The sequence below is a fragment of the Mauremys mutica genome, chromosome 2, assembly GCF_020497125.1.
Source record: "Mauremys mutica isolate MM-2020 ecotype Southern chromosome 2, ASM2049712v1, whole genome shotgun sequence".
Lineage (NCBI taxonomy): Eukaryota > Metazoa > Chordata > Testudines > Geoemydidae > Mauremys > Mauremys mutica.
In genome coordinates, this window is record NC_059073.1 from 69,176,121 (window position 1) to 69,202,051 (window position 25,931).

The 25,931-nt window shown below is 40.4% G+C and overlaps 1 protein-coding gene across 1 annotated transcript; it reads left to right on the plus strand.

Moving 5' to 3' along the window:
- Positions 1 to 4,487: 4,487 nt before the first annotated feature.
- On the plus strand, positions 4,488 to 25,633 carry BPNT2 (3'(2'), 5'-bisphosphate nucleotidase 2). The gene is made up of 5 exons (XM_045006456.1): positions 4,488 to 5,134; positions 16,620 to 16,779; positions 17,848 to 17,943; positions 20,512 to 20,673; positions 22,137 to 25,633. Exons 1-5 carry the CDS (start codon positions 4,742 to 4,744, stop codon positions 22,412 to 22,414), a joined length of 1,089 nt encoding a protein of 362 aa, XP_044862391.1. The 5' UTR covers positions 4,488 to 4,741; the 3' UTR covers positions 22,415 to 25,633.
- Positions 25,634 to 25,931: the final 298 nt, after the last annotated feature.

Consider the following 25,931-nt stretch of genomic DNA (forward strand, 5'->3'; position numbering starts at 1 on the left):
TATGGTTTATATTGTAATCTTGTTTGTTTTACCTAATTATTTTGTTTTAAATAAAGTTTTTAATTTTGTCACTCATTGTGTCATTCACAATCCTCCACTAAATTAAATGATCTGTAACAGCCTTGAAGACTTGCACTTAAAGAGTTCAGTGTGGTTTTAATGCTTAGCTTTAAATTTATTAATCAGGAATGCATAAATCAAGGTTACAGGTTGGTGACTGCAGAAGAACTGTAGGGTGCATGACCAAATGATTCTGGGGTTTACTGGGGCATGAGAAAGTCAGGAAAGCAAACTCTCACTTCTCTTAGATTCTTGAGACGTTCTTCACACAGCAGCAAACTGTTTTGAAGTAGACTGTGGGTATGGCTACACTTACGGTTTGCAGCGCTGGTCATCCAGCTGTGCAGGGCCAGCGCTGGTGTGTAGCCACACTCACAGCTACCAGCGCTGGTGTGTGGCCACATTTGCAGTATTTGCAGCGCTGTTGGGAGTGATGCATTATGGGCAGCTATCCCAGCATTCAAGTGGCTGCAACGTGCTTTTCAAAAGAGGGGGGTGGAGTGGGGTCTAGTGTGACAGGGAGCGGGGGGGGAAGAGAGAGGGGATTTTTGGAGCCAACACTGTGTGTTTAGCTTCCTGCATTGAAAAATCAGAACATGTTTCCGACCCCTTAGTCTTAACTCTTAATTGCAAACAGCCTGCAGCCAACAGGACTCCCCGCTGTTTCACTCCCTCCCTGCCTGCCTCTCATTTGATTGTTTACAGCCAGGTACAGATGATCACAGCAAACAGGAGCTCTGTTTGTTTTTTAGATAAGCAACGGAGCTCCGATCGGAGCTCGTTCATAACAAAACAAAGAGAGGCTGCATAACAAAACAAAGAGAATAATTTATAAAAGCATTCTGGGATACATCCTTATACCCTGGAGGCCAATCACAGCGCTGGTGTGTGGCCACACTTGATGACCAGCGCTGCAGCACCAGCGCTGGAATCCTTATTCCCCATGCTGAGTGAGGTGTACGGCCAGCGCTGCAGCCAGGGAGTTGCAGCGCTGGAAGTGCCCTGCAGGTGTGGCCACTTACTAATTGCAGCGCTGGTGGAGGCTTTCCAGCGCTGCAACTCGCCAGTGTAGCCATACCCTGTGAATTTGTTTTGCAACAGAGCACTGCTTATCAGGTTCAGAGCACTTTCTCTTTTACTAATAGTTGCAGTTAAAAATATTGTTAGGGGAATTTATTTTTGTAATTATGTAATTTGATTTTGGTAGTACTGGAGGCTACAAAAACACAGTACTGAAACACAGTAGATCTGAGACTGTTGGCATCCAGGCGTATACAAACAAGCAACTATGCTTGAGCCCAGTCCATGTACTGTGCAGTAACAGCAATGTTTTTCATTCTTGTGTAGCAGGACCAGGTATAGCACTTTTATTAAGAAACAGTACATCATTTATTTCTCAGACACTGTCTCTTCAATAACTCCATGAATTTTAATGGATAAAAATAAATAGCATTTTATTTTCATTTCTTTAATTAATCAGTCAATACTGTTGAATTAAAACAGCAGCCCAGCTGTAGTACAATGCAACCCCCATAGTGCCAGTGACTTACCCAACTATTTTCTAGACAGCAGGAGAATGGTACAAGTCAGGATTCCTGGGTTCTCTTCCTGGTTTTGGAAGGAAGTGTTCTGTAGTGATGACTCCCAGTACAAACAAGCACACTCAATTGGCAAATTCAGGCCTGTCACATTAGAAACAGAGAAAGTTCTATTCCCAGTTCTGCTAGTGATGACCTTGTGCAACTCATTATTCTCCTTATACCTTCTGTAAAATTGGGGGAATAATACTTGTCTGCCTCCTAAGATAGGGCTATGAGGCCTTACTCAATAATATGTGCTGTGAAGTACACAATTATATAGTCAGAAAAAGAGCTGAGACAACCAGGCATGCTTTTAGGCTTCTGTTATTATGATTCTTATTAAATGGAAGCAGCACTCAGGTAATTACATAGCAGGGGTTTTAATAAGAGCATCAGCTCTCACCAGCAATTGCTGAGAGTTGGCAACACTGCCTGTAAACAGCTTCCCCCTGGTGATTCACTCTTTGCCCACCCCCTCATCTGCCCTGATGAAACACTTCAGACCTGTGTTGGAAAGAATTTTTGGCCAGTGGCACCAGTTTCAAGAGTGAATGCCAAAAAACTGATTTTTGGATACCTATATAAAAAAACCTCAAAAATAGTTAAAAATAAACACTGAAAAATGAAATTAAATACCCCCCCCCCAGAATGCAAGCCCTAATTAAGATACAGTCTTGCCTAATATTAAAGGAAGTCTGTTACAGAGACAAGGATAGAATTCAGCTCTCCTGAGTCCCAATCTGTTGCTTTAAACACAATCCATTTTCTTCTTATATCCATCTGTCCATCCTGTACACTAAATGAGGCAGGACTCCTGGAAAAAAAATAGTATGTGATGACACAAATAAAACCTATAACAGAATGCCTATGCACAAGGGGCCAAATTAAGTTTGCACAGGCAAATGTAATTGTCATTTCCTAGCTTTTGAGTGCTTGACTTTGCAACCTTAAAAATAAAAATGGAAAGACAGAAAATGCATCATGAGGAACCACAATGACCCTCTGTATGGATCACTAGCAGGCTCTGAGCTCAGAACCTGTACATCCACAGTACAGACCTCGGAGTTAAAATATAGTTGATAGCAGTAATAGGCTATGAAGTATTCTTTGTTTTAATTCAACAGTTTTGATTGATTACTTAAAGAAATGACAATAAAATGCTATGGATTTTAACCCCTTAAAATTCATGGAGTTATTGAAGAGCCAGTGTCTGAGAAATATTGGCCTGGGAAGCCGTGGCCAGCACATCCCTCAGCCCGCACGGCTTCCTGCCGCCCCCATTGGCCTGGAGCGGCGAACCGCGGCCAGGGGGAGCCGCGATCGGCCTAACCTGCAGACGCGGCAGGTAAACAAACTGGCCCAGCTCCCACCAGGGTGCTTACTCTGGCGAGCCACATGCCAGAGGTTGCCAACCCCTGGTGTAGATGAAGGTCAGTGGAGACCAGGGAGCGTGCTCAGTGCAGATATATATACACCTAGTTTTAACTGCATTGAGTACCTAGCTTTGACAAAATACCTAGGTTTTGCCAAACTTCAGGTTTGGAAAAAAGCATAACTGTTTTTGCTGAAACTTAAAAAACAAACAATTCTTCATGAATTTGTGAAGACGACATACAGCTTTTTAAAAAAAAATTAAAGCAAAGGTATGTAAGAAAAAAAGCTAAAAATTAAAGATTCTTCATATATACATATAAAGAATCATCAATAAGGAACAGTCCATTTAAATTAGCCAAACATTTACAGCCAGATCAGTCCAATGGGTCCACATGGATCATTTTTAAGGACTGGGGCCTAAAAGCTTTGGCTAGTGTTAGCAAACTGACTATCGCTTATTGAAGGCTATAGCCACATGTATTTACATCCCCTACTCGCACACACACACACACACTGAAAAAGTGATCATGGTCATCCAGTGACTTCTACATGCTGTGCCAACCACTCTGCTCCACTTTCACTTCTCCACCCAGCATTCAGCAGGAAACTGTTGTTGGGATGTGACGGTTGGCTTGAAACTGGTGCCACTGGCCAAAAATTCTTTTCAGCACAGGTCTGAAGTGTTTCACAAGGGCAGATAAGGGGGTGGGCAAAGAGTTAATCACCAGGGGGCAGCTGTTTACAGGCATTGTTGGCAACTCTCAGCAACTGTTAGTGATATCTGATGTTCTTATTAAAACCCCTGCTATGTAATTACCTGAGCTCTGCTTCCATTTAATAAGTATCAGAGGGGTAGTTGTGTTAATCTGGATCTGTAAAAAGCAAGGAAGAGTCCTGTGGCGCCTTATAGACTAACAGACATATTGGAGCATAAGCTTTCGAGGGTGAATACCCACTTCGTCAGACACATGTGTGACGAAGTGGGTATTCACCCACAAAAGCTTATGCTCCAATAAGTCTGTTAGTCTATAAGGTGCCACAAGTATCAGAGGGGTAGCCGTGTTAGTCTGGTTCTGTAGAAGCAGCAAAGAATCCTGTGGCACCTTATAGACTGTTAGTCTATAAGGTGACGTCTGTTAGACGTCTGTATAGACGTCTGTTAGTCTATAAGGTGCCACAGGATTCTTTGCTGCTTCTAAGGTGCCACAAGGCTCTTTATCTCCATTTAATAAGAATCATAAAAGAAACCCGAAAACATGGCCTGGTTGGACCCTAAAGGCTCAAAGGCAAATAAAAGGAACCCAACATTTATACTTTTAGAAACCCAACCCCGCATGATTCTCTTCGTGGGCCTGATTCAGGAGTTGAAGCACTGAACCCTCTGCACGCTGGACTTCACTGTGGCCTTAAGCCCCTCGCCCCTATTTTAGGGGCTCCCCTCTCACCGCGCGGCCCCTTCTCTGAGCGCCTAGCCCCAGAGTCACCCAGTTCCCCCCGGTGCCCAGGGGCCAGCCCGCCGCTCTGCCGAAGCCTCCTTCGGGCATGCTCAGTGCGGGCCCCGGCAGCTGCCCGGCGCCCCGCCCCAGCCTCACCCGGATACACACGCTCCGCCGCCTTCCACCTCCGCTCGCCGGGGAACGTGGAGCCGGGAGCCAGCTGAGCAGCGAGAGACGCCGCCGGGCGCTGCCTGCGGGCCGCTGCCGGGCTGGGTGCGCCCGCCCCCGGCCATGGCCCCCATGGGGATCCGCCTCTCCCCGCTGGGGGTGGCCGTGTTCTGTCTGCTGGGCCTCGGCGTCCTCTACCACCTCTACTCCGGCCTCCTGGCCGGGCGCCTCGCCGGCCGCCTCGCGCTCTTCGTGCTGGGGGCCGGGGGCGGGCACGACCTTCCCTCGGACACGGTGCCCGAGGGCCCCGTGGACCTGCGGGAGCTGCTGGCCGTGTCCGTGCTGGCCGCCGTCAGGGGGGGCGAGGAGGTGAAGCGCGTCCGGGAAAGCAACGTGCTCAACGAGAAGGCGAAGGGCAAGACCCGCGAGGGGGCCGAGGAGAAGATGACCAGCGGGGACGTGCTGTCCAACCGCAAGATGTTCTACCTGCTCAAGAACAGCTTCCCCAGCGTGCAGGTGGGTCCCGCGCCCTGAGGCCCTGCTCGGGGCCCCCTGCCCTTAACGGAGGGAGCCACGTGTCTCTCCAGCCCCCCTCTGCATAGCTGCCCCTCTCCCCCCTTTGTGGGAATCTCTTCCCTGGCCCCGCCTCCTTATCCAGCACACCCGCGTCCCGAATCACAAATCATTTGAACCGGTAGCTCAGTGTCCTGTAATGGCAACTTTCTGTTTGTTTAAACTGGGGGGCCCCTGAAATACTTTGTCAGTGATTCTCACCCTTTTCCTTGCCAGGATCCTCTCATGCTAAGGTCTGAGCTGCACCCAACTTTTGTACTGGTATAACTCTTTCAGTTAGGGGTGTGATTTTATGTTTTCTTGTACTGGTTGCCCTAGTGTAATGCCGACCCCAGTTGTCATCTGCATAAAACCTGGGACCACTGGCGCTTAATGCGTGAGCCTCTACTGCATGAGCTAAAAGACACATCTCTCTTGGCCAGTGTAACAGGCTCATCAGTCTCTAGTCGCAAGAGGGGGATAGAGTACCATACCAAGCAGGCCTGGTCAGTGGCTCTCAAACTTTTTTACTGGTGACCCCTTTCACATAGCAAGTCTCTGAGTGTGACACCCTCCCCCCCCCCCCATAAATTAAAAACACTTTTATAAAATATTTTTAACACCATTATAAATGCTGGAGGAAAAGTGAGGTTTGGGGTGGAGGTTGACAGCTTGAAACCCCCCATGTAATAAGCTCGTGACCCCCTGAGGGGTCCTGACCTCCAGTTTGAGAACCCCTGCACTAGGTACAACCCATAGTGAGGATGCTGTTACACTATTATAAAGATGTCTTGTACAAGTATAGTTTATTCTCTTTCCTATGTGGGATTAGCTTTACTAGTATGAGGTATCTTTATAGTGGTATAACTGTGTCCATGCTACAGGTTTATATTGCTTGAACTACTTCAGTGCAGTTAAAGCAGCACAACTTTCTAGTGTAGAAAAGACCTTAGTAATACAGTATAAGTAATACAGTATAAGAAGAGCAGGACACCTTATTGTGATCCCCAGATGGAGAACCCATGTTTTATATAAATACAGTTGTACTGCAAACAGTAGGCACATTAATATGAAACTTCCAGTTTTAATACATTCTGCCCCAAAGTGCTATAAAGGCTTTTGTCGCTCAGTAGGTTGAATGAAGAGAGGCATATTACACATCTGGATTGTGGTGGAGTTGGGAAATAAAAAAGTTTGCTTGCATATTTTGACATGATCACTAGTGTAAGGTAGTACCACGTACTACCCTAAATGTGTTGTCATAGGGTGATAAGAAGAAGACAACATGGATATGTCAGGAACAAATCATCCCAAACCAACCTAATTCTTTAACAGGATTATGGCCTAGTGGAGGATAGGGGGGCAGCTGTAGACCTGATAGATTTTGATTTTTAATGAGGCTTTTGACACTGTTCAACATGACATTCTCATAAGCAAACTAGGGAATGTGGTCTAGGTGAAATTACTATATAGTGGTGCACAAGTGGCTAAAAAGCTGTACTCTCAAATTACAGTGGTAGCCGTGTTAGTCTGTATCAGCAAAAACAACGAGGAGTCCTTGTGGCACCTTAGAGACTAACAAATTTATTTGGGCATAAGCTTTTGTGGACTGGAACCCACTTCTACCAATGTGACACATGCCATCATGTTCCAGCAATGCCCCTCTGCCATGTATATTGGCCAAACCGGACAGTCTCTATGCAAAAGAATAAATGGACACAAATCTGACATCAGGAATCATAACATTCAAAAACCAGTAGGAGAACACTTTAATCTCTCTGGTCACTCAATAACAGACCTAAAAGTGGCAATTCTTCAACAAAAAACCCCTTCAAAAACAGACTCCAACGTGAAGCTGCAGATCTGGAATTAATTTGCAAACTGTATACCATCAGATTAGGATTGAATAAAGACTGGAGAGGTTGGGTCATTATAAAACCTAAACTTAATTTCCCCAATACTAATTTCTCCCTACTGTTACTCACACCTTCTTGTCAGTTGTCTGTAATGCGCCACTCTCTTACCACTTCAAAAGTTATTTTTCCTCCCTTGGTATCCTGCTGTTAATTGATTTATCTTGTTTGACTGACCTCACACTTGGGAAAACAACCCCCATCCTTTCATGTATTTATACCTGCTCCTGTATTTTTCACTTCATGCATCTGATGAAGTGGGTTCTAGCCCACAAAAGCTTATGCCCAAATAAATTTGTTACTCTCAGATTAGTTGTCCATGGTGCCTGTCAAACTGGAAGGGTGTATTTAGTGGTGTCCTTTAGAGGTCTGTCCTGGGTCCAATACTAATCAATATTTTCATTTAATGACTTGGATAATGGAGTGAAGAGCATGCTTATAAAATTTGCTTACGACACCAAGCTGAGAGTGATTGCAAGCACTTTGGAGGATTAGATTAGAAATCTAAACAAGCTTAAGAACGTTAGAATAGCTACAGCAATGGTCCATCTAGATCAGTATCCAGTCTTCCGACAGTGGACAGTGCCATATGCTTTAGAATGAATGAATGGAACAGGGCAATTATTGAGTGATCCATCGCCTGTCCTTCAGTTCCAGCTTCTGGCAGTCAGAGGTTTAGGGACACCCAGAGCATGTGGTTGCATCCCTGATCATCTTAGGTCCATCAATGACTATTATTCATCACCCATGAATTCATCTAATTCTCTTTAGAGTGCAGTTATGCTTTGGCCTTCACGATTTTGAGAGGTTGACTGTTGTGTGAAGAAGTACTTCCTTTTGTTTGTTTTAAACCTGCTGACTATTAATTTCATTGGATGACTCCTGGTTCATGTGTTATGTGAAGGGGTAAATAACACTTCCTTATTCACTTTCTCCACACCATTCATGATTTTGTAGATATGTATAGTATCAACCCCCATTAGTTGTCTCTTTTCTAAGCTGAACAGTCCCAGTCTTTTTAATCATTTTGTTGCCCTTTCCTGTACTGTACTTTTTCCAATTACAAGATATCTTTTTTTGAAGTGGAGCAACCTGAACTGTATGCTGTATTCAAGGTGAGGGCATGCCATATATTTACATAGTAGCATTATGATATTTTCTGTTTTATTACCTATGCTTTTCCCAGTAGTTCCTAACATTCTGTTAGCTTTTTTGACTGCTGCTGCAACATGAGCAGATGTTTTTAGAGACACAGTGACTCCAAGATCTTTCTTGAGTGGTAACAGCTATTTTAGACCCCATCATTTTGTATGTATAGTTGGGATTATATTTTCCAATGTGCAGTACTTTGTCACCCAGTTTAGAGAGATCCCTTTGTAACTCTTTGCAGTCAGCTTTGGACATAACTATATTGAATAATTTTGTATTGTCTGCAGACTTCGTCACCTCACTGTTTACACTTTACCAGATAATTTATTAATATGTTTACCAGCACTGGTCCCAATACAGATCCTTGGAGGACCCCACTATTTAATTCTCTCCATTATGAAAACTATTTATTCCTACCTTTGTTTCCTATCTTTTAATTAGTTACTGATCCTTTCAAGGAACTTCCCTCTTATCCCATGACAGCGTACTTTGCTTAAGAGCCCTTGGGGTGGGACCTTGCCAAAGGCTTTCTGAAAGTCCAAGAACACTATATTAACTGAATCACCCTTGTCCACGTGCTGGTTGATAAAGAATTGTAATAGATTGGTGAGGCATGATTTCCCTTTACAAAAGCCATGTTGACTCTTCCCCAATATATTGTGTTCATCTATGTGTCTGATAATTCTGTTATTTAGCACAGTTTCAACCAATTTGCCTATTACTGAAGTTAGGCTTACCTTCCTGTAATTGCCTCTGGAGCCTTTTTTAAAAATTGGTGTTATGTTAGCTACCCTCCAGACGTCTGGGTACAGAGGCTGATTTAAGCGATAGGGCTACATACCACAGTTAGTAGTTATTCAATTTCATACAATTTCAACCAAAAGTTCCTTCAGAATTTTTGGTTGAATACCATCTGGTCCTGGGGACTTATTAGTGTTTAATTGACCAGTTTGTTCCAAAATCTCCTTTGATACCTCAGTCTGGGACAGTTCCTTATATTTGTCACCTAGAAAGAATGGTTTGGGTGTGGGAATCTCCCTCACATCTTTGGAGTGAGGATCTTAGTAAGTTGGAGAATTAGTCAGTAAAGACAAGTACAAAGTATTACACTTACAAAGGAAAAATAAAATGCACAGCTATGTGGGCAATGGGTATAACAAGCCAGGGGTCGGGCTGCCCTGCTGCCCAGCTGCTGCTCAGCCCCACACCATAACTCTGAAGCTTCTCCACTTCTTCAAAATTAGTATTTATTTGTTCTTCAAACCTCTCCACTTTTGCCTTAGTAATTAGCTAACACATCACAGTATTACCTAAAACTTCATATACGTAGTTTAGGGAATGCTATAACAACATTTAGTTACCTTAGGCAACTTAAAAGGTGTTTTTTTTATGGGTAACTAATGGGGGACTTAAGTCATGTCTTTTTTCTACCTGCCTCAAACTGCACAAACTCTGAACCAGTAGTCCCCAACCTTTTTCGTCTGGCAGGCACCAGACGACGAGCCATCAGAGGATCGTGGTGGCGGATGAGCATCCGCCGAAATTCCGCTGACAAGCAGCGTCATCCAGAGGTGTTGCCGCCGAAATGCTGCTGATTTTCGGCAGCGACGCCTCTGGATGGCGCAGCTTGGCGGCAGCATTTGGGCAGATGCTCGTCTGCCGCCTGTATGCAGGCGCACTTAGATGCCCCGGCGGGCACCATGGTGGGCACCATGACGGGCACGGGCACCACGTTGGGGACCCCAGTAGGAGAAGTCTTCTGACTGGTGATTGACTAAATGTAATGAAATATCTCTGGTAATGGGAATATCAAGTGACACACAATACATTGGCCATGTAATATGGGTAATAATCACATAATCTTATGAATTAGTACATCAAAGATGTAGTAAACATACTAAGACACTTCTTCCAAAAAGCTAAACTATTACTAAGCTAGGAAGAAAATCTTTTTATATATATATATATATATATATATATATATATATATATATATATAAAAAAGTATCCAAACAAAAACTCCAAAACAGATAAGAAGTGTGCTAAACATCAGTTCATTTACAATTTTCTTCATTTTATCTCACCTCCCTCTTTTCCTGAAGTTGTACATCATGTTTAGACTGAATTTGTACATCGTGTTTAACGTCTTGAGGAAGAGTCTTATCTTCAGACAGATCTGTAAATTGTTTGCCATGCCCTGAGGGCACTCTTTTGTGAAAAAAAAAATGGTGGTTTTGTGTCTCTCTCTCACACACGCAGCCCCCGCCACTTTCTTTTCCCCCCAACTCCACCCTCATTCTGGAATTCATCCTTCACTCCAGAATGAGGAGTACAGGATCAGGGCCTTGATGAGGGAATTGATGATAGATGGTGATGCTGGATCTCAGCTTGATACAACTTTAAAAAAGAACTGAAGTTAGTCTCCAGTTCATGAGTGCAAAAACTTGAGGCATTTTGATTAGGAGTATTAATGCTTTGAATCATCCCAGCATATTCACTTTAAAAGTAAATTGATATGCTTTCCTTCTCTGCCTCTTTACAGCTCTTAAATTAAATTGAGGGAAGCTTGTATGTACAAGATGAAACATTTAAAATAATTCTTTATACTATTAACTCCTGTTTAGCAGTAATGATATATAAATTACAACTAAGAGAAGGTGAACACTCTGTACAGTCTGTGCAAAAGGTTGACACACAAATATGTGGATGTAGATCTCAGCTGGTGAAAGTTGTCATAGCTCCATTGATCTTCAACCCAACAGGGTAGATCTCTTTTTGTAAAATATTATGTCATGTTCCTTAGCATTGGTTTTTGTGGTGGTGGTGTGTGAAAGGCAGAAGCAATAGTAGGAGTTAGGTTGTCACAGGAGACTGAACCTGTTTTTTTGTTTGTTTAAAAACAAAAATGTCTTTTGTTATGGAAGCATTGGTTGCTATTACCCTCTGAGCTAAAGGTAATCTAAATTTCCATTATAAACCCCACTTTCTAATGCCAGCAACTTTTGACTGGTGAAACCAATTTGTTTGTAAATTAATATGCTCAAAATAAGTTAGGAGTAATATTTTTCTGGAGACCTTGAAAGTTGCTCCGACTGGAAAATTACAGTAATACTGAAAAGGTAATGAAGGTTTCTGTTCTTTAAAGAAACTGGGACTTGAGGGTATGTCGATACTTAAACTGCTACAGTGGCAAAGAAATAGACACACAGTACAGCTGTGGAAACACTTAGGTACACAAATAACTTGCATGAGTAATGTTATGCAAGTGCCTGTGTGTTTGTGGCATCCCTTGCTGCGATATCTTCTTGTCAGTTAGCAAAGGACCAAGTTTTGCAGCAAGGCAAGAAATATTGATATACCAAAATTATATACCTTTAATGCAAATAATTTTTGAGATCTGTTTTTATAGGTAGTCTCAAAGAAAACGTGAAAATGCCATTTTTGATATTTCTACTGGAAACAGTTCTTTCCAGAAAGCAGGAGATTTGACTATGTGGATAATGATTCTCTGCACCACATTTTTCTCTTCTGTAGCTAACAAGTAACTCTTGTGCGTGGGTTCTTCATATGGATAGTGATGGTTCACTTATTCAGTTAACCATGAAAAACCTGACTTTATTTTATGTGGATTTACACTTCCTTCATTAACCCGAAATAGTAATTCTCAGCATTATTAATAGGATGGATTGTGACCAAAAAACTAAAATGTTAAGATTAATTGATGTTGGTTAACACTTATGAAAACAAAACTCAAAGATACTGTTTGCAAGATTTTTTTTTTATTTTATTTTAAATAAGGCATTCACTACGGGGCATAAGTCAAGTATGCGCTATTTTGGTTTTAGTGCTCTAAGGCTTCAATCCTGCAAAGAGAAGCATTTGGGCCAACCCCTATGTGAAGCTCTGTTAAAATCAGTGGTTCCCTACATGGGTCCAGGAATGCTTTTCTTTGCAGGAATAGGGACTTAAATCAGGTTTGGTATACACTGAAAACTTACACTGGCAAAGCTACATCTCTCGGGGTGTGAAAAGTCCATACCCGTGAGAGATGCATCTATACCAACCTAACCTCCATTGTAGACAATACTAGGTTGATATAAGAATTCTTCCACCAACCTAGCTACCACCTCTTGTGGGGTGGCTTAACTACAGCAATGGGAGAACCATCTCCCATTGCTGTAGTGAATGTCTATACTGAAGCGCTACAGTGGTGCACCTGCAGCTATGCCACTTTAGCGGATTAAGTGTAGACATAGCCTCAGACACAGTTTATTTAAAGAGCAGAAACTTTATTACATTTTCAGCATTATTGTAATTTTCCAGTGTTAAAAAATAGCCTAATTAGATGATAGGAAATAGTGTTTTGTCGTTTGATCAAAGTAGACATAAGAACTAATGAGCCACTGTATTCCCAGCGGTACTATCTACTCTGCACTACACTACTTTACATGCTTTTCTTCTTTGTAATGTTAACAGTCAGTACTTAAAGCAGAGTTTCTTGTTAAGACCTCGTTATCCATAGAAAAGGAAGAGTTATGCTTCCTAGTTACGGGATTTGAAATAAACATGTAAAGAGTCTTGGATTTCTGACACCTCTGATTTATAAATAAAAGCACTCAAAATCTGCAGGGGAGAGAAATCCATAGAAAATGTTGTACCTTTTTGTTTTTTTTTCTCTTAGAAAAAAAAAATGCAGTGAGGCTCCATTCTATGCAGAATGGGGAAAAAAATCCAATTTATTCAAGTTATTCTGTTTGATGTCAGCTGGCTAAATTCACACCAGTTACAGTAGCAAAGTTAAATAGGAGCAAGGAGTAGCAATTAATTTTTATTATATGCTACAATAAGCCTGATCACCTTTTAATGAGGGTTATTCATTAATATTTGTATTACTGCGGGGACTGGTGCTCCCCGGGACTGGTTGCTATTCAGACATGAAGGCATGGTATGTCACAAAGGGCTTACTGTCTTAAAGCATAAAACATATGATGACATACAAACACTGCATTAAAAGAGGGTTATTTAGGTTGTAAAGTTGCACACTCAAAAGTTAGAAAATGCCAGAATAACAGTTGCCAGTTCTGCCTCTTTGTGTTTATGCATTTTGTTAGTATGTGATCATATAATTAGCAACCATACATTTTTCCACAGGGCCGCTGCCTTTTTCAGTGTATTCACTGGCATGACTTCCTCCAGTATACCTCAAACCTTAGCTGTAGCCACCCTACTTTTGCAGTCCTGGGCCTCATGTGAAAGGGAATGCAAATCATTATAGAATTATGAGTTATATGATTTGGGCAGTTGCGTTGTTTTAGTACTTTTGTGACATTGTTTCCTTTTTTGGCAATCTCCAGCAAGTAGCTAAGTAGAACAGTGAGCTAAGATGTAAACCCAAAATTCCACTGACAGATATTGTCTTGGGCTTTATGCAGGTCCCCTGCACTGAAGTGAATCTCCCATTTAAAGCTCACTGAAGAAAATATATTAATTCAGGCCCTTAACATCATGGTGCAGTGTGTTCTGTGATTATCTTTTCAAATGTATTTAAAACTATTTCAGTTGGTATTTTTATTTTAAATTTCCAGACAGAGACCTTTGAGACTGAATTCCTCTGTCCATAAATGAAGAACAGCACAGAATAGTGCAAGCTTCTGCATGCTGTTTCACCCATGTGCCTCAAATCTGATCTGATTAGGTTGCCTTTAAGAAGATGATGATTAACTCTCTATGCCCATCCAATTCTGTCCTATCTGCTGAAATATGCAGAGAAGTGGCAAGCTAGAGTGGTGACTTTTTTTGTGATGGGGACACTTGTCTACTAAGAAGTGAACAGCAGCTCTTAATTATTTTACATAGGATACTGAGCTGCAGGAAATTTAGAACAAGAAAGAGTCCAGGTGACAGCAACAAAGACTGTTACACTTCTGAGGTACCTGTGAAGAAAGGTTGGGGGAAATAAGGTTTATATTAATTAGAAACAAACTGAGATTAAACATGGCTGAGGTCATGCCTTTGCTTAGAAACAGTTTCTTATCACTGCAAGAGTTTATCTACTTCATCATATATGGGAGTGGATGAGCTACCGTCATGAGAGCAGATCAGGGTTGTTGAGTGAGGGGATAAATGTGCCATCCATTTTAAGGAGTGTTGGCAATGAGATTGTGTGCTTCAGGGAGCTCTGAACTGGGTCTTGCATTTATGACCCTCATGGCTGGTAATCTTGAAGAAAACATCAGTAATCTCAGTCGGTGCATAAAGTACCAGGATTCCCTCAACTGAGAGGCTTTATGAGCCATGCTATATATTTATTTATTCCTGTCTCTGTCTGCTTTTATCTCCAGGTAAACTCTCTTCCTCCTCCTGCCCCCCCCCCGCATAGCGCCGCCCCCTCCCCCCCAAAGTGAGAAAGCAACTTCATGTGGCTAAGCAATTCTAGCATAATAGAGAATCTTCTGACTGTTTTGAGAGCATTCAGTCTAGCTTTAGGTGGTTACTCCACTGATCTTGTTGGTTGACTTTCTGTTAGTGGACAAAGTTGGCATTCTTGTTGGTTTTGTTAGTTTCAACAGGGGCTTTCGAAACTGTTGACCATAAAATCTTGATAAATCCTCTGCAGTTCCTGTAAAGGGTGAGTTGGAGTGAAAGTATTAAGCCTAATTTCTGCACATATGCCTAATTGGTAAAGGCTATCTTTAAATTACAAGCAGACAGTATTTTAATAAGTTAATCTGCAGTTTTAATGAAATAATAGTGGGATTTGTATTTGGGAGTGCTTACATACCTCCATCTGTTATTTACACTTCATATGTAGATAAATAACTTTTTGGATTTATTTAACATTCTCCTACTTTAGTTCCTATAATTAGGTTGTTTATGGAATTACTTATTGTGAACTTAATTTTATCACTTTCAGTGAATTTCTTACTCTTTTTCAAAGTTTAGCATTGTATGATGGGCTCATTGTGTTTGGAACAAGGAAGCCATTTCTTCCTTAGAAATATTGCATTTTCCATTAGCTGCAGTTGCTATCTTTTAAACTATATAAAAATGTATTTCCTTAAAAATCAGCCAAAAGGATTTGACTATTCACATACTTAATTACAAAAATAAATTATATCTTCAATTTTCAGTATAATTGAAAGACTTTATAGGGTATAGCTGTAGTTTTGCATCCCAAACTGGGAAAAATGTCTTATTTAATGCACCTTTCATGGACAACTGGCTAATATTCAAGCACATTTGGGAGGAGAGTGGGTGATGTAAAAAAAGACTTAATGAACTGTTGTTAAGGAATTGCCCAGAGCAGGAAAATGAACCCGTGTGAGGTTCTTGTAATGCTTTATGCAGGCTGGACTGTGGAGCAGCTCCAGCAGGTCAGAGACATCCTCCCCAGATAAGGTGGGAAGGGATGGGATGGGAAGAGTGTGGGGGTCCCAGGCTAGGGGTGGGGTCATGTGGGGTGTGGTCACAGGGGTTACTCCCCTGACTCCCAGCTTCTCTCCACCCCCACCAAAAAAAATTTCCCTGCCAGTTGCTGTCCCAGCCTGTCAAGGTAAGCAGCTGGAGCGCTGGGACACTTTGTTTACTAAGGTTTACCTCCATGCCGGACGCTCGAGGTAAACAAACCATCTTGGCCCACCAGCGGCTTATCCTGATGGCCTGGGAGCCAAAGTGTGCTGACCCCTGAATTATAGGATTGGCTTATAAACAGGTTATAAAAATTTTCCATTTTTACTTATCCATCTTAGGGGGGGGTCGGCTTATAAACGAACCAGCTTATGATCGAGTATATACGGTAGTTTTGAATTTGTAGGTTGCAATTAAGTTGCCTTTTTTATATAAGAAAATAATTGATAGGCTACTCGTGAATGGCTATTCACCACCTTTAGATGTGTTTAGAAAGCTGCAGGGAAGCGAGAGATTTGTATAGCAGAAGGCCGTTTTTTGTGAGGAATGACTCCCTTCAGAGTCCATCAGGAATGTTACTGAAGTGTCTGAAGTTTACATTTTTAAAAAGTGGTTTATTTAATTCACACAGTGAGGAAAATATCCTTAATAGCAGGGTTTATAGTTAAACACCATGATCTGGAAATATGGATAGCTTGCAGCAAAATACAGGAGTTCAACATTTTGGTCACTTGTCACAATTTCTGCGTTGCACCTGGGCAGATCTGAAGGTTCAGAGGTATGATTTGGTCTCCAAACTCATTAAATGTTTTGGGATTTCCTCCCTCACCTCCCCTCTCCCACCCACATTGAGTTAGAAATGAAATTCTTCAAGGAGAAAGGGAAGGCTGTTAATTTCCATTATGTGCACAAATATTTGGTAGATCATCCTGGTACAACACTTTAGGTTAATGTGTCTGTTTGTATAATTTTTAACATAGATAAATACTGAAGAACACGTTGATGCACCTGATAAGGAGAGAATTTTCTGGGATCGCAGTATTCCTGAAGACATAAAGGAAAAAATACAGTCTAAAGAGGTTCCAGCAGAAAGTGTGACAGTCTGGATCGATCCATTAGACGCCACGCATGAATACACAGGTAACTGTTCTGTTTTTTTTTTTTAATTGAGCTAAATATTTACTTAGTAGACAAAAATATAATGTATTTTCAAGAGAAATTTTATACAAGAGTTGTTTATTAGAGCTGTTGTGATTTTGCTGAACTACTCTTAAAAATGAGATCTCAGGTAAATATCTTGGCCACAGCTGTTTAAAAGCTTAGTTCTGTGTTGACTCTCGAGCTAGGTGACACTAAAATACATCTGATGATATTTGTCACTTATGGGTGCAGTTGATTAATACCTATTTTTTATGCTTGAATAGCCAGTGATGCTATATTCTAAACAAATTACTTTAAATTCCAGTTGAATTCTCTGCTCATACTTGTTCCTGGGCTTGAATTAGGAAACAGACATGAAGTTAAAATGCATCACATAATTGTAAATCTTCCCCTTCTCCAAAAGACTCATGATGCTGCACAAACTATTTAAAATACAATATAGTACAGTTAAAAACCTAACCAATATAAACACGGGTAAGTAATTACAGCAAAACTAAACCAGTGATTCTTTTCCTTGACAATATTGCACTGGTATGATGGTAATCATATATGAAAATTCAAAACCTAGGAAGAACATTCAGCTCTAAAGTAAACAGAATGTAAAATGAGGTGGAGAATGGGAGGCATTTGTTCTGCTCAAATCTGCCACCTTCATATAAGAATCTTTTGCTTAATGACCAGGTGGCAGAATTGGGTTCTGTAGGAGCAGAATGCACATCTACTGAACAATAGAAAGTATGGGGAAACTGTGGGGGGGAGGGTGTTACTCTTTATACTCTTTAATATTTTGGTAACTGTGGAATGACTTTAAAAAGATATGGCCTTCTTCTATCTTGATTTAAGGATTGAATTTAAAACGCAGGCTGTTTATAAAGCTTGAAGGATAAGATCTCAGTACAATCTATTAATTTACTAATGCTGTTCAGTTTATTGTATCAATATATGTAAGTCTATAAAGTCAGTGGTTTTGATTTTTTTTTTTTTTTTTGATGCTCTTAACCTATGTGATGTTGAGCTAATTAATTTGTCTGATTTCCTGGCCCTTAGAGGATCTTCGACAATATGTCACTACTATGGTGTGTGTGGCTGTGAATGGTGAACCAGTAATAGGAGTAATACACAAGCCCTTCTCAGCATATACAGGTATCAGTATGCATCTCTCATTTTTTTTTCTGCCATTTTCACTGATGTACAGTTAAAGTTTTACATTTGAGGGAGAATCTGTAGTTATAAATGGATACAATAATACTTAATACAGGAAAACAAAAATGTGTCCTTATTACTTATTTATATTATGGTAATGTCCAAAATCCTTAAGATTGGGGCACCCACAAAACACAGGAAAAAGTGATCTTTGTGGGGCAGAAGAATGGTACATGGAAGAAACATAAACCAAAAATACAGTCGTTGATGAAGCTCTTTCACTGAAACATTAAGACAGGGGTCCCCAATGCGGTGCCTGTGGGCGCCATGGCGCCTGCGGGGGCATCTAAATGTGCCCGCATCCTGGCCGGCGGTCGAGCGTCCACCGAAATGCCGCCGAATTTCGGCGGCATTTCGGCAGCGACGCCTCTTGATGACGTCGCTTGTCGGCGGCAAGTAGCGTCATCAAGAGGTGTTGCCACCGAAATGCTGCAGAAATTCAGCGACATTTTGGCGGATGCTCCGCCGCCACAGTCCTTCATCTGGCGCCCGCCAGACGAAAAGGTTGGGGACCACTGCATTAAGAACAATCTCTAAAGAAAAATAACACTGTATATATAGGCCTCTGTTCTATCACCCTTATACTGAGTAGCCCCTTGTTCACACAGTTTCATTGAAGTCCATACGACTGCTCCCAAGAGGGGTGCTAGTGTCACCTCCCCCTGCTCCTGCACCTTATCTCCACAGAGCAAGGGTGGGACACAACAGGACTCAGGACAGAGGGAGCTTGCTGACAGCAGCTGCTGTCTCAACTTGCTGATCTACTTAAAAAGGCAATGTACTTAGAGTGGGGTTAGTGTACTTAAGGGGGCAATGCGAGTCTGTCTCTCACACGCAGTGGGTCTGTCTCTCTCTGCCATGCTGTCTCCCCACCCTCCATTCCAGCTGCCTTGTAGAGTGTGAGGCTACATTAACAACGTGTTAACCCTTGAGGGCTCAGCCGAATGCTAGTTCATCATTTAGCAGTAAGGCATTCCGTGGGAAATATCCCACCCTCTTCTACCCTCTGATTTCACCTCAACCAACCTTCACAATCATCATTGCTGTGTACAGTATTAAATTGTTTGTTTAAAACTTATACTGTGTGTGTGTGTATACAAAATTAGTCTTTTATCTGGCAAAAAAAAATTTCCCTGGAACCTAACCCTCCATTTACATTAATTCTTATGGGGAAAGTAAATTCACTTCACATTGTCTCACTTAAAGTTACATTGTAGTTATGTTCCTGAAAAATGCTAAGTGAGGAGTTACTGTATTCCAAACATGCAGCACTCACATACAGAATCTCTTGACTCTGTTGAAGCACTGATGAGGATGGATGTGAGTTTAAACATACACATTCCAAGGACAGGGTATTGCCAGTAACTTGTGAAAGGCTCAAACAACAAATTAAGTGTTGAGTATATTTGAAGGAAATGTGTTTTATATTCCTGGGTAGTTAAAACAGAGGCTGATGACATGTTTCCCTTTTCCCTTAGGCCATACTGACCTCTAGAGTCCAGAGAAGTTACGTAATAGCTCTGACTAATAACCCCGCAATTAAGCTCGTTCAAATGAACTAGGTTTTCTACCTATTAGAATATTTAGTGTTGTGACTTTTCCCCACCTAAGTATTACATTCTTTAAATGCTAACTTTAATTCCAGTTGTTTATCATTAGCACTTTATTTTCACATTTATATGTATCTTGGCTTTTTCTGAAGCACCTGCCACACCTATTATTGAAGAGGTGATTTTCTTTCCAACAAAAATTCTGTAATTGTAACTGGGAATTTGCCACATTCTTTCTTTTTAAAAAAAGGAATCTGAAAGGATAGCCCATCAGAAATCTTCAGGAATGGCATCCAATTAAGATTTTTTTTAAAATGTAAAAATTTCATTAGTTCTATTACTCAAGATTAGGGGTTGTGGAGAGTAACTATCCAAACTGGAAATGCCATAACCCTTTGTTTTGTCATGATCCTGCTCTACCACATAGATATAAATCAATAAGGGGGAACCATATTTAAAGATTACAGGTTAGTTCAGTCTCTGCCCACGTAGTCTCAGCCTCTCTACTGTGCTGAAATCACCAAATAAATGTCAAATTGTAATGGCTTTTGGACACAGTCTATCAAGGGGTGGTTTTGAACCAGTGATCTAGAAGCGGAAGGCTATGCATCCTGAATTCAGTCTCCTGAATCAATCAATGTTTTCTGAAAATAAACATGTTCATATTCTTCTCTTGATCTGAAAAATGACAGTATTTTGTTGACTGATGGGAAGGAAATAAAAAGTAAAATTTCACAATCCATTTGCAATGTAGTCAATTTAAAAGAATGAGCTAAAGGAATTTCAGGTAATATCATCTACATTACATCTGTCCCCGAATCTCCCTGTGAATTTTACAATCACATTTTTTCCAGTTTTACAATAATTTATTATGAAAGATTACAGTTGAACCTAACTAGACATAAAGTGTTCTAAAATGCACTAAAACCCACTAATGGAATGTATGTTTCTTTTGTAGCGTGGGCAATGGTGGATGGTGGGTCAAATGTAAAAGCGCGTTCCTCCTACAGTGAGAGAACTCCAAGGATTATTGTGTCCCGCTCTCATGCAGGAAAAGTAGAGCAGGTAGCACGGCAAACATTTGGAAATAAAACTGTGATCATCCCAGCAGGTGGAGCAGGTTTGTTACCTTTTTAAGCATTCCAGACATTTTATTGCTTGTGGATTACGTAGTAAGGAAATAGTTATTAACTGGAGAAGTGACCAAAACCAAGTAATTTTCAGCAGAAGTACTGTACTTCATGCACCTAGAACCCAAATTTAAACTTCTTTCAGATTGTGGGATGGGACTGAGTGACTAAAAGCACTGGTTAGTTGGCAGGAAAAGGAGTAAGTACCCAAATATTAGGCACAACATGAAACAAACGAAAAGAGAGTACTGGGTACATTGAGAGAGGAGCATTTTGGGGTGACTTTTGCTCTATGCCGAACATTAGAAAAGATCAGAGTGAAACTGGCTGCTATATTAAGAAAAGGCTGATAATCATGAACAGAAACAGGAGGAGTTGCACTGTTTTACTGGCGTGAGAAAACAATAAAAAGATAATATAGCTTCAGATGTAGAAGCTGAAAATTTTAAGAAAAAGAAGTTCAGTGATTTAAGAATCTAATAGTCAGTTCCAGGAGTGATCTAACTACAAGCAAACAAATTGGTTGGAGGGTTTTTTATATTAAATGTCTGGGCAAAATTGGTTCATGGCATAGGTGGAATGTGCCTATATGAAGGGGACGCACAAGTGTGACATAATTACCCACTTCAAGTACCTGCATTTTGCAGGTAATTTCTGAATTTCGCAAAAGGGCATCTTCCAACTTTGTATGGACCGCTATATCTGTTTTTTGTTTGTTGTTTTTTAGAAAGGATGCAGTTCTTAATATCTCATGTTGATGAGCTGTCATGGGTCAGAGAATGAGTCTAAAGAAGTTGGTTCTGGTTAGCAGGAAAGATGAAATTATAAGTGATATAGCAGATATTCCATTCCATTTGGTAGCATATAAAAAGGGGGAAAGGTTTAGCTTGAATGAAGAGGATGAACTGTACTGTGAAATGAGCAAGTAGGGAGTTTTGTAAAAGAATGAAGTCAATCAGTAAAATGAAGAAATCTGATTACATGCAATTTTTATGAATTGGAAATATGTTTGATATGCATGCCAGCTAGAATTAACAAAATGGTGCATTTGAGAGTAAAGTGGAGATAAGTGATACAATTGTGGTAAAGGAAACAAGCCCAAGAGTGAAATGCTGTCATTTAGTTAAATGCATACACAATCTGATTCTGTTGATGCATCTCTTGATGTGTCTAGGTATCTGATGAACTAGTAGGTGTTGGGGAAAAGGAAATGATCATGTGTAAAATGGGTTTGTTTGTTTCAAGTGTTACGTAGTGGAAAAATCTCGATTTCAGCAGCTTGCAGGAAGTGTAACAGAAGGTGAAGGTTTCTGCTGTATTCACCGTTACATTCTCAACTAACATGACACAGTTAACAAAATCATTTTTGTAATTGCTAATAAATGCCATTATTTTGTGATGAATTAGGAAAGTTGATGTTTTCATTAACTGGTGTTACCTTTCTAATCTTTAGGCTATAAAGTTTTAGCTCTCCTTGATGTGCCTGACAAGAAACAAGAAAAAGCCGATGTGTACATTCATGTGACATACATCAAGAAATGGGATATATGTGCCGGGAATGCCGTGCTGAAAGCATTGGGTGGTCATATGACTACCCTGACTGGCGAAGAAATCAGTTATACTGGCTCAGATGGCAATGAGGGGGGACTCCTAGCCAGTATCAATGTGGATCATCAAGCGTTGGTTAACAAACTCCCAGATCTGGAGAAGGCATCACATAAACAAACATAACTGCTGAGGAGTACACAAATGTTTCTGCAGCCTCGACATGTTCCGCCTAAGGAAACAGGCGTGCGAAGAGCCTGCGAGGGGACTAGGCACTGAGAGCCAAGGCCTCTCAGTGTTTTTTGGGGGACTACATATAGCATTGGGCTTCTTCATTGGTGGCGGTTACAAATTCAGAATTAGGAAGGCGACTGAACTGTCTCATGCCATCTTTTATCTTTTGAGACTTTTCCGTACAGTTATACTCAAGGTGCATATACAGAATATATTTTGTGAATATAGGCAAACTAAAAGAAAATCCAGATGGGTACTTAGATTATTATAAGTGGTACTTTTCATATGGATTCTTGGAACACATCACATTGTTACAGTATTGTAGCTGCTCCAACTTGAATCAGGTAGAAGAAAGGATTGATTTATGTAGTCACTTGATAATGCTGTAATTCATCTAGCTGGAAACCTATGACCATGTGTTCCATATTCCCTTGGATAAAAAGCACAAGTTGCATACACATTTGTGTCTGCTTTCAACAGTTCCTCTGACAGAACAGTATTTTTGAATGATCAGACATGTTCTGTACTTGTTTGCTGATATATTTTCTGAAAACTTAAACCAGTTTAATTCACATGAGAAAATCATGAATATTGGTGGTTTATTAATTAGTGTAATTATTTCTGTATATCTTTTTAAAAGAAAATTGTGATTCCTTGTATGGGTTTTTAACAAACTTGTCCTTGTTTTCCGTTTGCAATGTTAAAGGTGCATGCTAGATTTTTCTCTAATGTGAGATTAGTTCAATGTTTGTCCCTGTAGAAGCAGCCTCCTTTCCTTTTAATGTCATTTTGTTCACTAAATTACTAGACAAACACATACAACAGTGTTGTTGGCAACAATAAGTAGGTGGTTTAGCTTACAATATGGATTTAAACTAGCAGTTTTTTAGAATTCCAAAATTAACTTGCTGGTTTCTTAAAGGTTGTCTTGTATGAATTCCCTTCAAAAGATGTACTCTTTCCTTCTTCGCTGTAAGCACTCTAATTCTGAACAGTCTGTGGCCACATGTTCACCTTTTAAGTTCACCATGGAATTTAGCTCTGCATTAAATTACAACATTTTTCCATAACCCAAAATGGGTTTGGGAAATTTTTGGGGACCTGTGGCATTGCTGTACCTCAGTTTGAAATAGGATACTTTTTAATTAATTCCACTTCCGAGTTTTAGCCCAGTTCATATGGGGCAAAACACTAGCCCTTTGAGGTCAGATAACAAATAGCTGCACCACTAAAATCTTTGGGCCTTTCTCTTCTGAAAATGTAACTGCCTAACTGGGAGTCTTCTTAGAGAGGTGGAAGAATAATATTTAATAAAGCAAGTTAAAATGTACTTTTTTCTTTTTAGTACCTGTGGGTGTCTCATCATCTCAAGGAAGCTAAAAGGTTCATTTAAACACAATTTTTTTTCTCAGTTCTAAGTTTATTCAGTACAAGTATAGACCATTTATGCAAAATTTATATTCCCCTGGTAAAAATTTTAATCTTCGCTCCAATAATCATCCATATGGTAAAAGGAGTGTGACACTGCCTACAAAATAACTTTATAGTTCTTCTTAAATCAAGAGGTTAAATACATCAATGACTTCCTTATGTTGCAAAATAAAACATATGCTCCTTTTCAGTGGGCAGATTTATTCTGGACAATTAAACTTCACTGCAAACTTCACTGAAGAACTAAAGTCAACGATTTAGCATGGCTTTAGTAAGATTATTTTGCAGGAGTACAATGTTTTGGTTTTTTCCTTCTGGCTACTTTAAAACTACTTGGGACCTGATTAAAAAGATAGCTCTTTTACTACTAATTAAAGAACATGGGTTAAATTTAATCCTAGAAATAGCCATAGTTAGCATATTAGTAAAAGCTGAATGCATCATAGAGATAGGGCATAAGATGTTAAATAATACTAAGGCAAAGATTTATTTCGAAGGTTCGGATTGGGAGACCATGTAAACTTTTCCTAGTAAGTATGTGACTACTTCTTGCTTTGGGGCTGATTCTGCCAACCCTACTTGCATAGAGCTAGGTTGTGGACAGACTGCATGCCCAAGGAAGGTAAGAAGGGATAATAACTCCCCTTACATCCCTACATATACTTAGATCAGGGAGTAAACGAGGATATTCACCTGCTTAATCACTCCCCAGAGTAGGTGACCAGGGAATGGGCAAAGGTATGGCTCCACTCCCCCTACTTGCTGGCCACAGCGGCTAGCTTTGAGTCAGCAAGACTATTTGCTCACAGTTACTGCATCCTTAGGTGTTTTGCTGCATCAGGTCCAGAGTATTCAACACCTTGCAGGATCAAGCCATTATTATGGGTATAGGCCAGCCGTAAATTACTATCTCTGAGGCCTAAGGAGAAGGCCGTGGAGGAATTGTGATTCAGAGGCATGCAGGGCTGTGCCTAGAGTCTCACAATCTAGCGCAAAGAGGCATTCCCTCGAAGTTGGCAGAATTGGGCCCTTGATTAACATCAAGCTTTCTGATGTTTTCATATTAGAAAGGAATAACTTTTTTTGCACAGACCAGCTAGTATTTAAAAGTACTTAAACAGTGCACATCTGGGTTATTTGTGATAAAACTAAGGCCCTGTCTACACTATCCATTTTACCATGATTATGCTGTGTTCCTAAACATGGTATTAGCCCAGCTTGGATATAACAGTTTGATCTTGCTCATGTGTTCAGCATGGTAAGGGATCATACTGTAACATTATCCTCTACAAGGGCTGGAGCACAGGTCCTTACTTTGGTTACAACAACACTTTGGTCTCTTCCACATAAAGCAAACCCTGTTGTACCATGGCAGTACAATATTTAGGCATGCTGGTGAAATATAACATTTACAGTGCAGTTGGGGCCTACAATAGTACCTCTTATATAAATTTTTAATGTAACACTTCTATCATAGCTACTAAAAGGGAAGCCCAGGATAACGTTTTATTTTGGCACTAGTTTTTATTTTAACTTGATATTTCAACCAGTGTTCTAAGGCTTTAGAGTACCTTGATTTGTAATCCACTTTGTTTTTCTCAGAACCATAGTTCACAGTAAAAGGTGGTGTAGATGCTACATAGCACTGTACCAAAAGTTATAATTTGCATTCCTTGAATGCCAAATATTTCTGAATAAATAAACATGGAAATAAAAGGGTTGAATATTGTGCTTACAAAATGGCTTTTGGTTTTACCTATTTTTTTATGATATAAAAGCTGATGTACAGAGGGTTTGTTCTTAAACCCATTGCTCTTTCATAGATTTTTAATAGCTATTTGATGGTTATAATTGGCTCAGGGGAGGTGTGGGTTTTTTGTTTTTGTTAATTTTGAAAGCAAGTTGGGGAAACCATTTAGAGAAGCTGACAAATGGTGGAGTAGGGAAAACAGTTACTTAGATTCATCTTTTGGTTACTTATTCTAATTCTGATACCATATACCATTTCCTTAGTTTAAAAAACATCAGGTCATCATAC

Excerpts from the sequence above, each read along its gene's own strand:
- BPNT2 (XM_045006456.1), top strand. The coding sequence starts at position 4,742 with ATGGCCCCCATGGGGATCCGCCTCTCCCCGCTGGGGGTGGCCGTGTTC. Across the intron at positions 5,135-16,619 it reads ACAGCTTCCCCAGCGTGCAG|ATAAATACTGAAGAACACGT; the intron begins GTGGGTCCCGCG and ends TTTTTAACATAG. Across the intron at positions 20,674-22,136 it reads CATCCCAGCAGGTGGAGCAG|GCTATAAAGTTTTAGCTCTC; the intron begins GTTTGTTACCTT and ends TCTAATCTTTAG.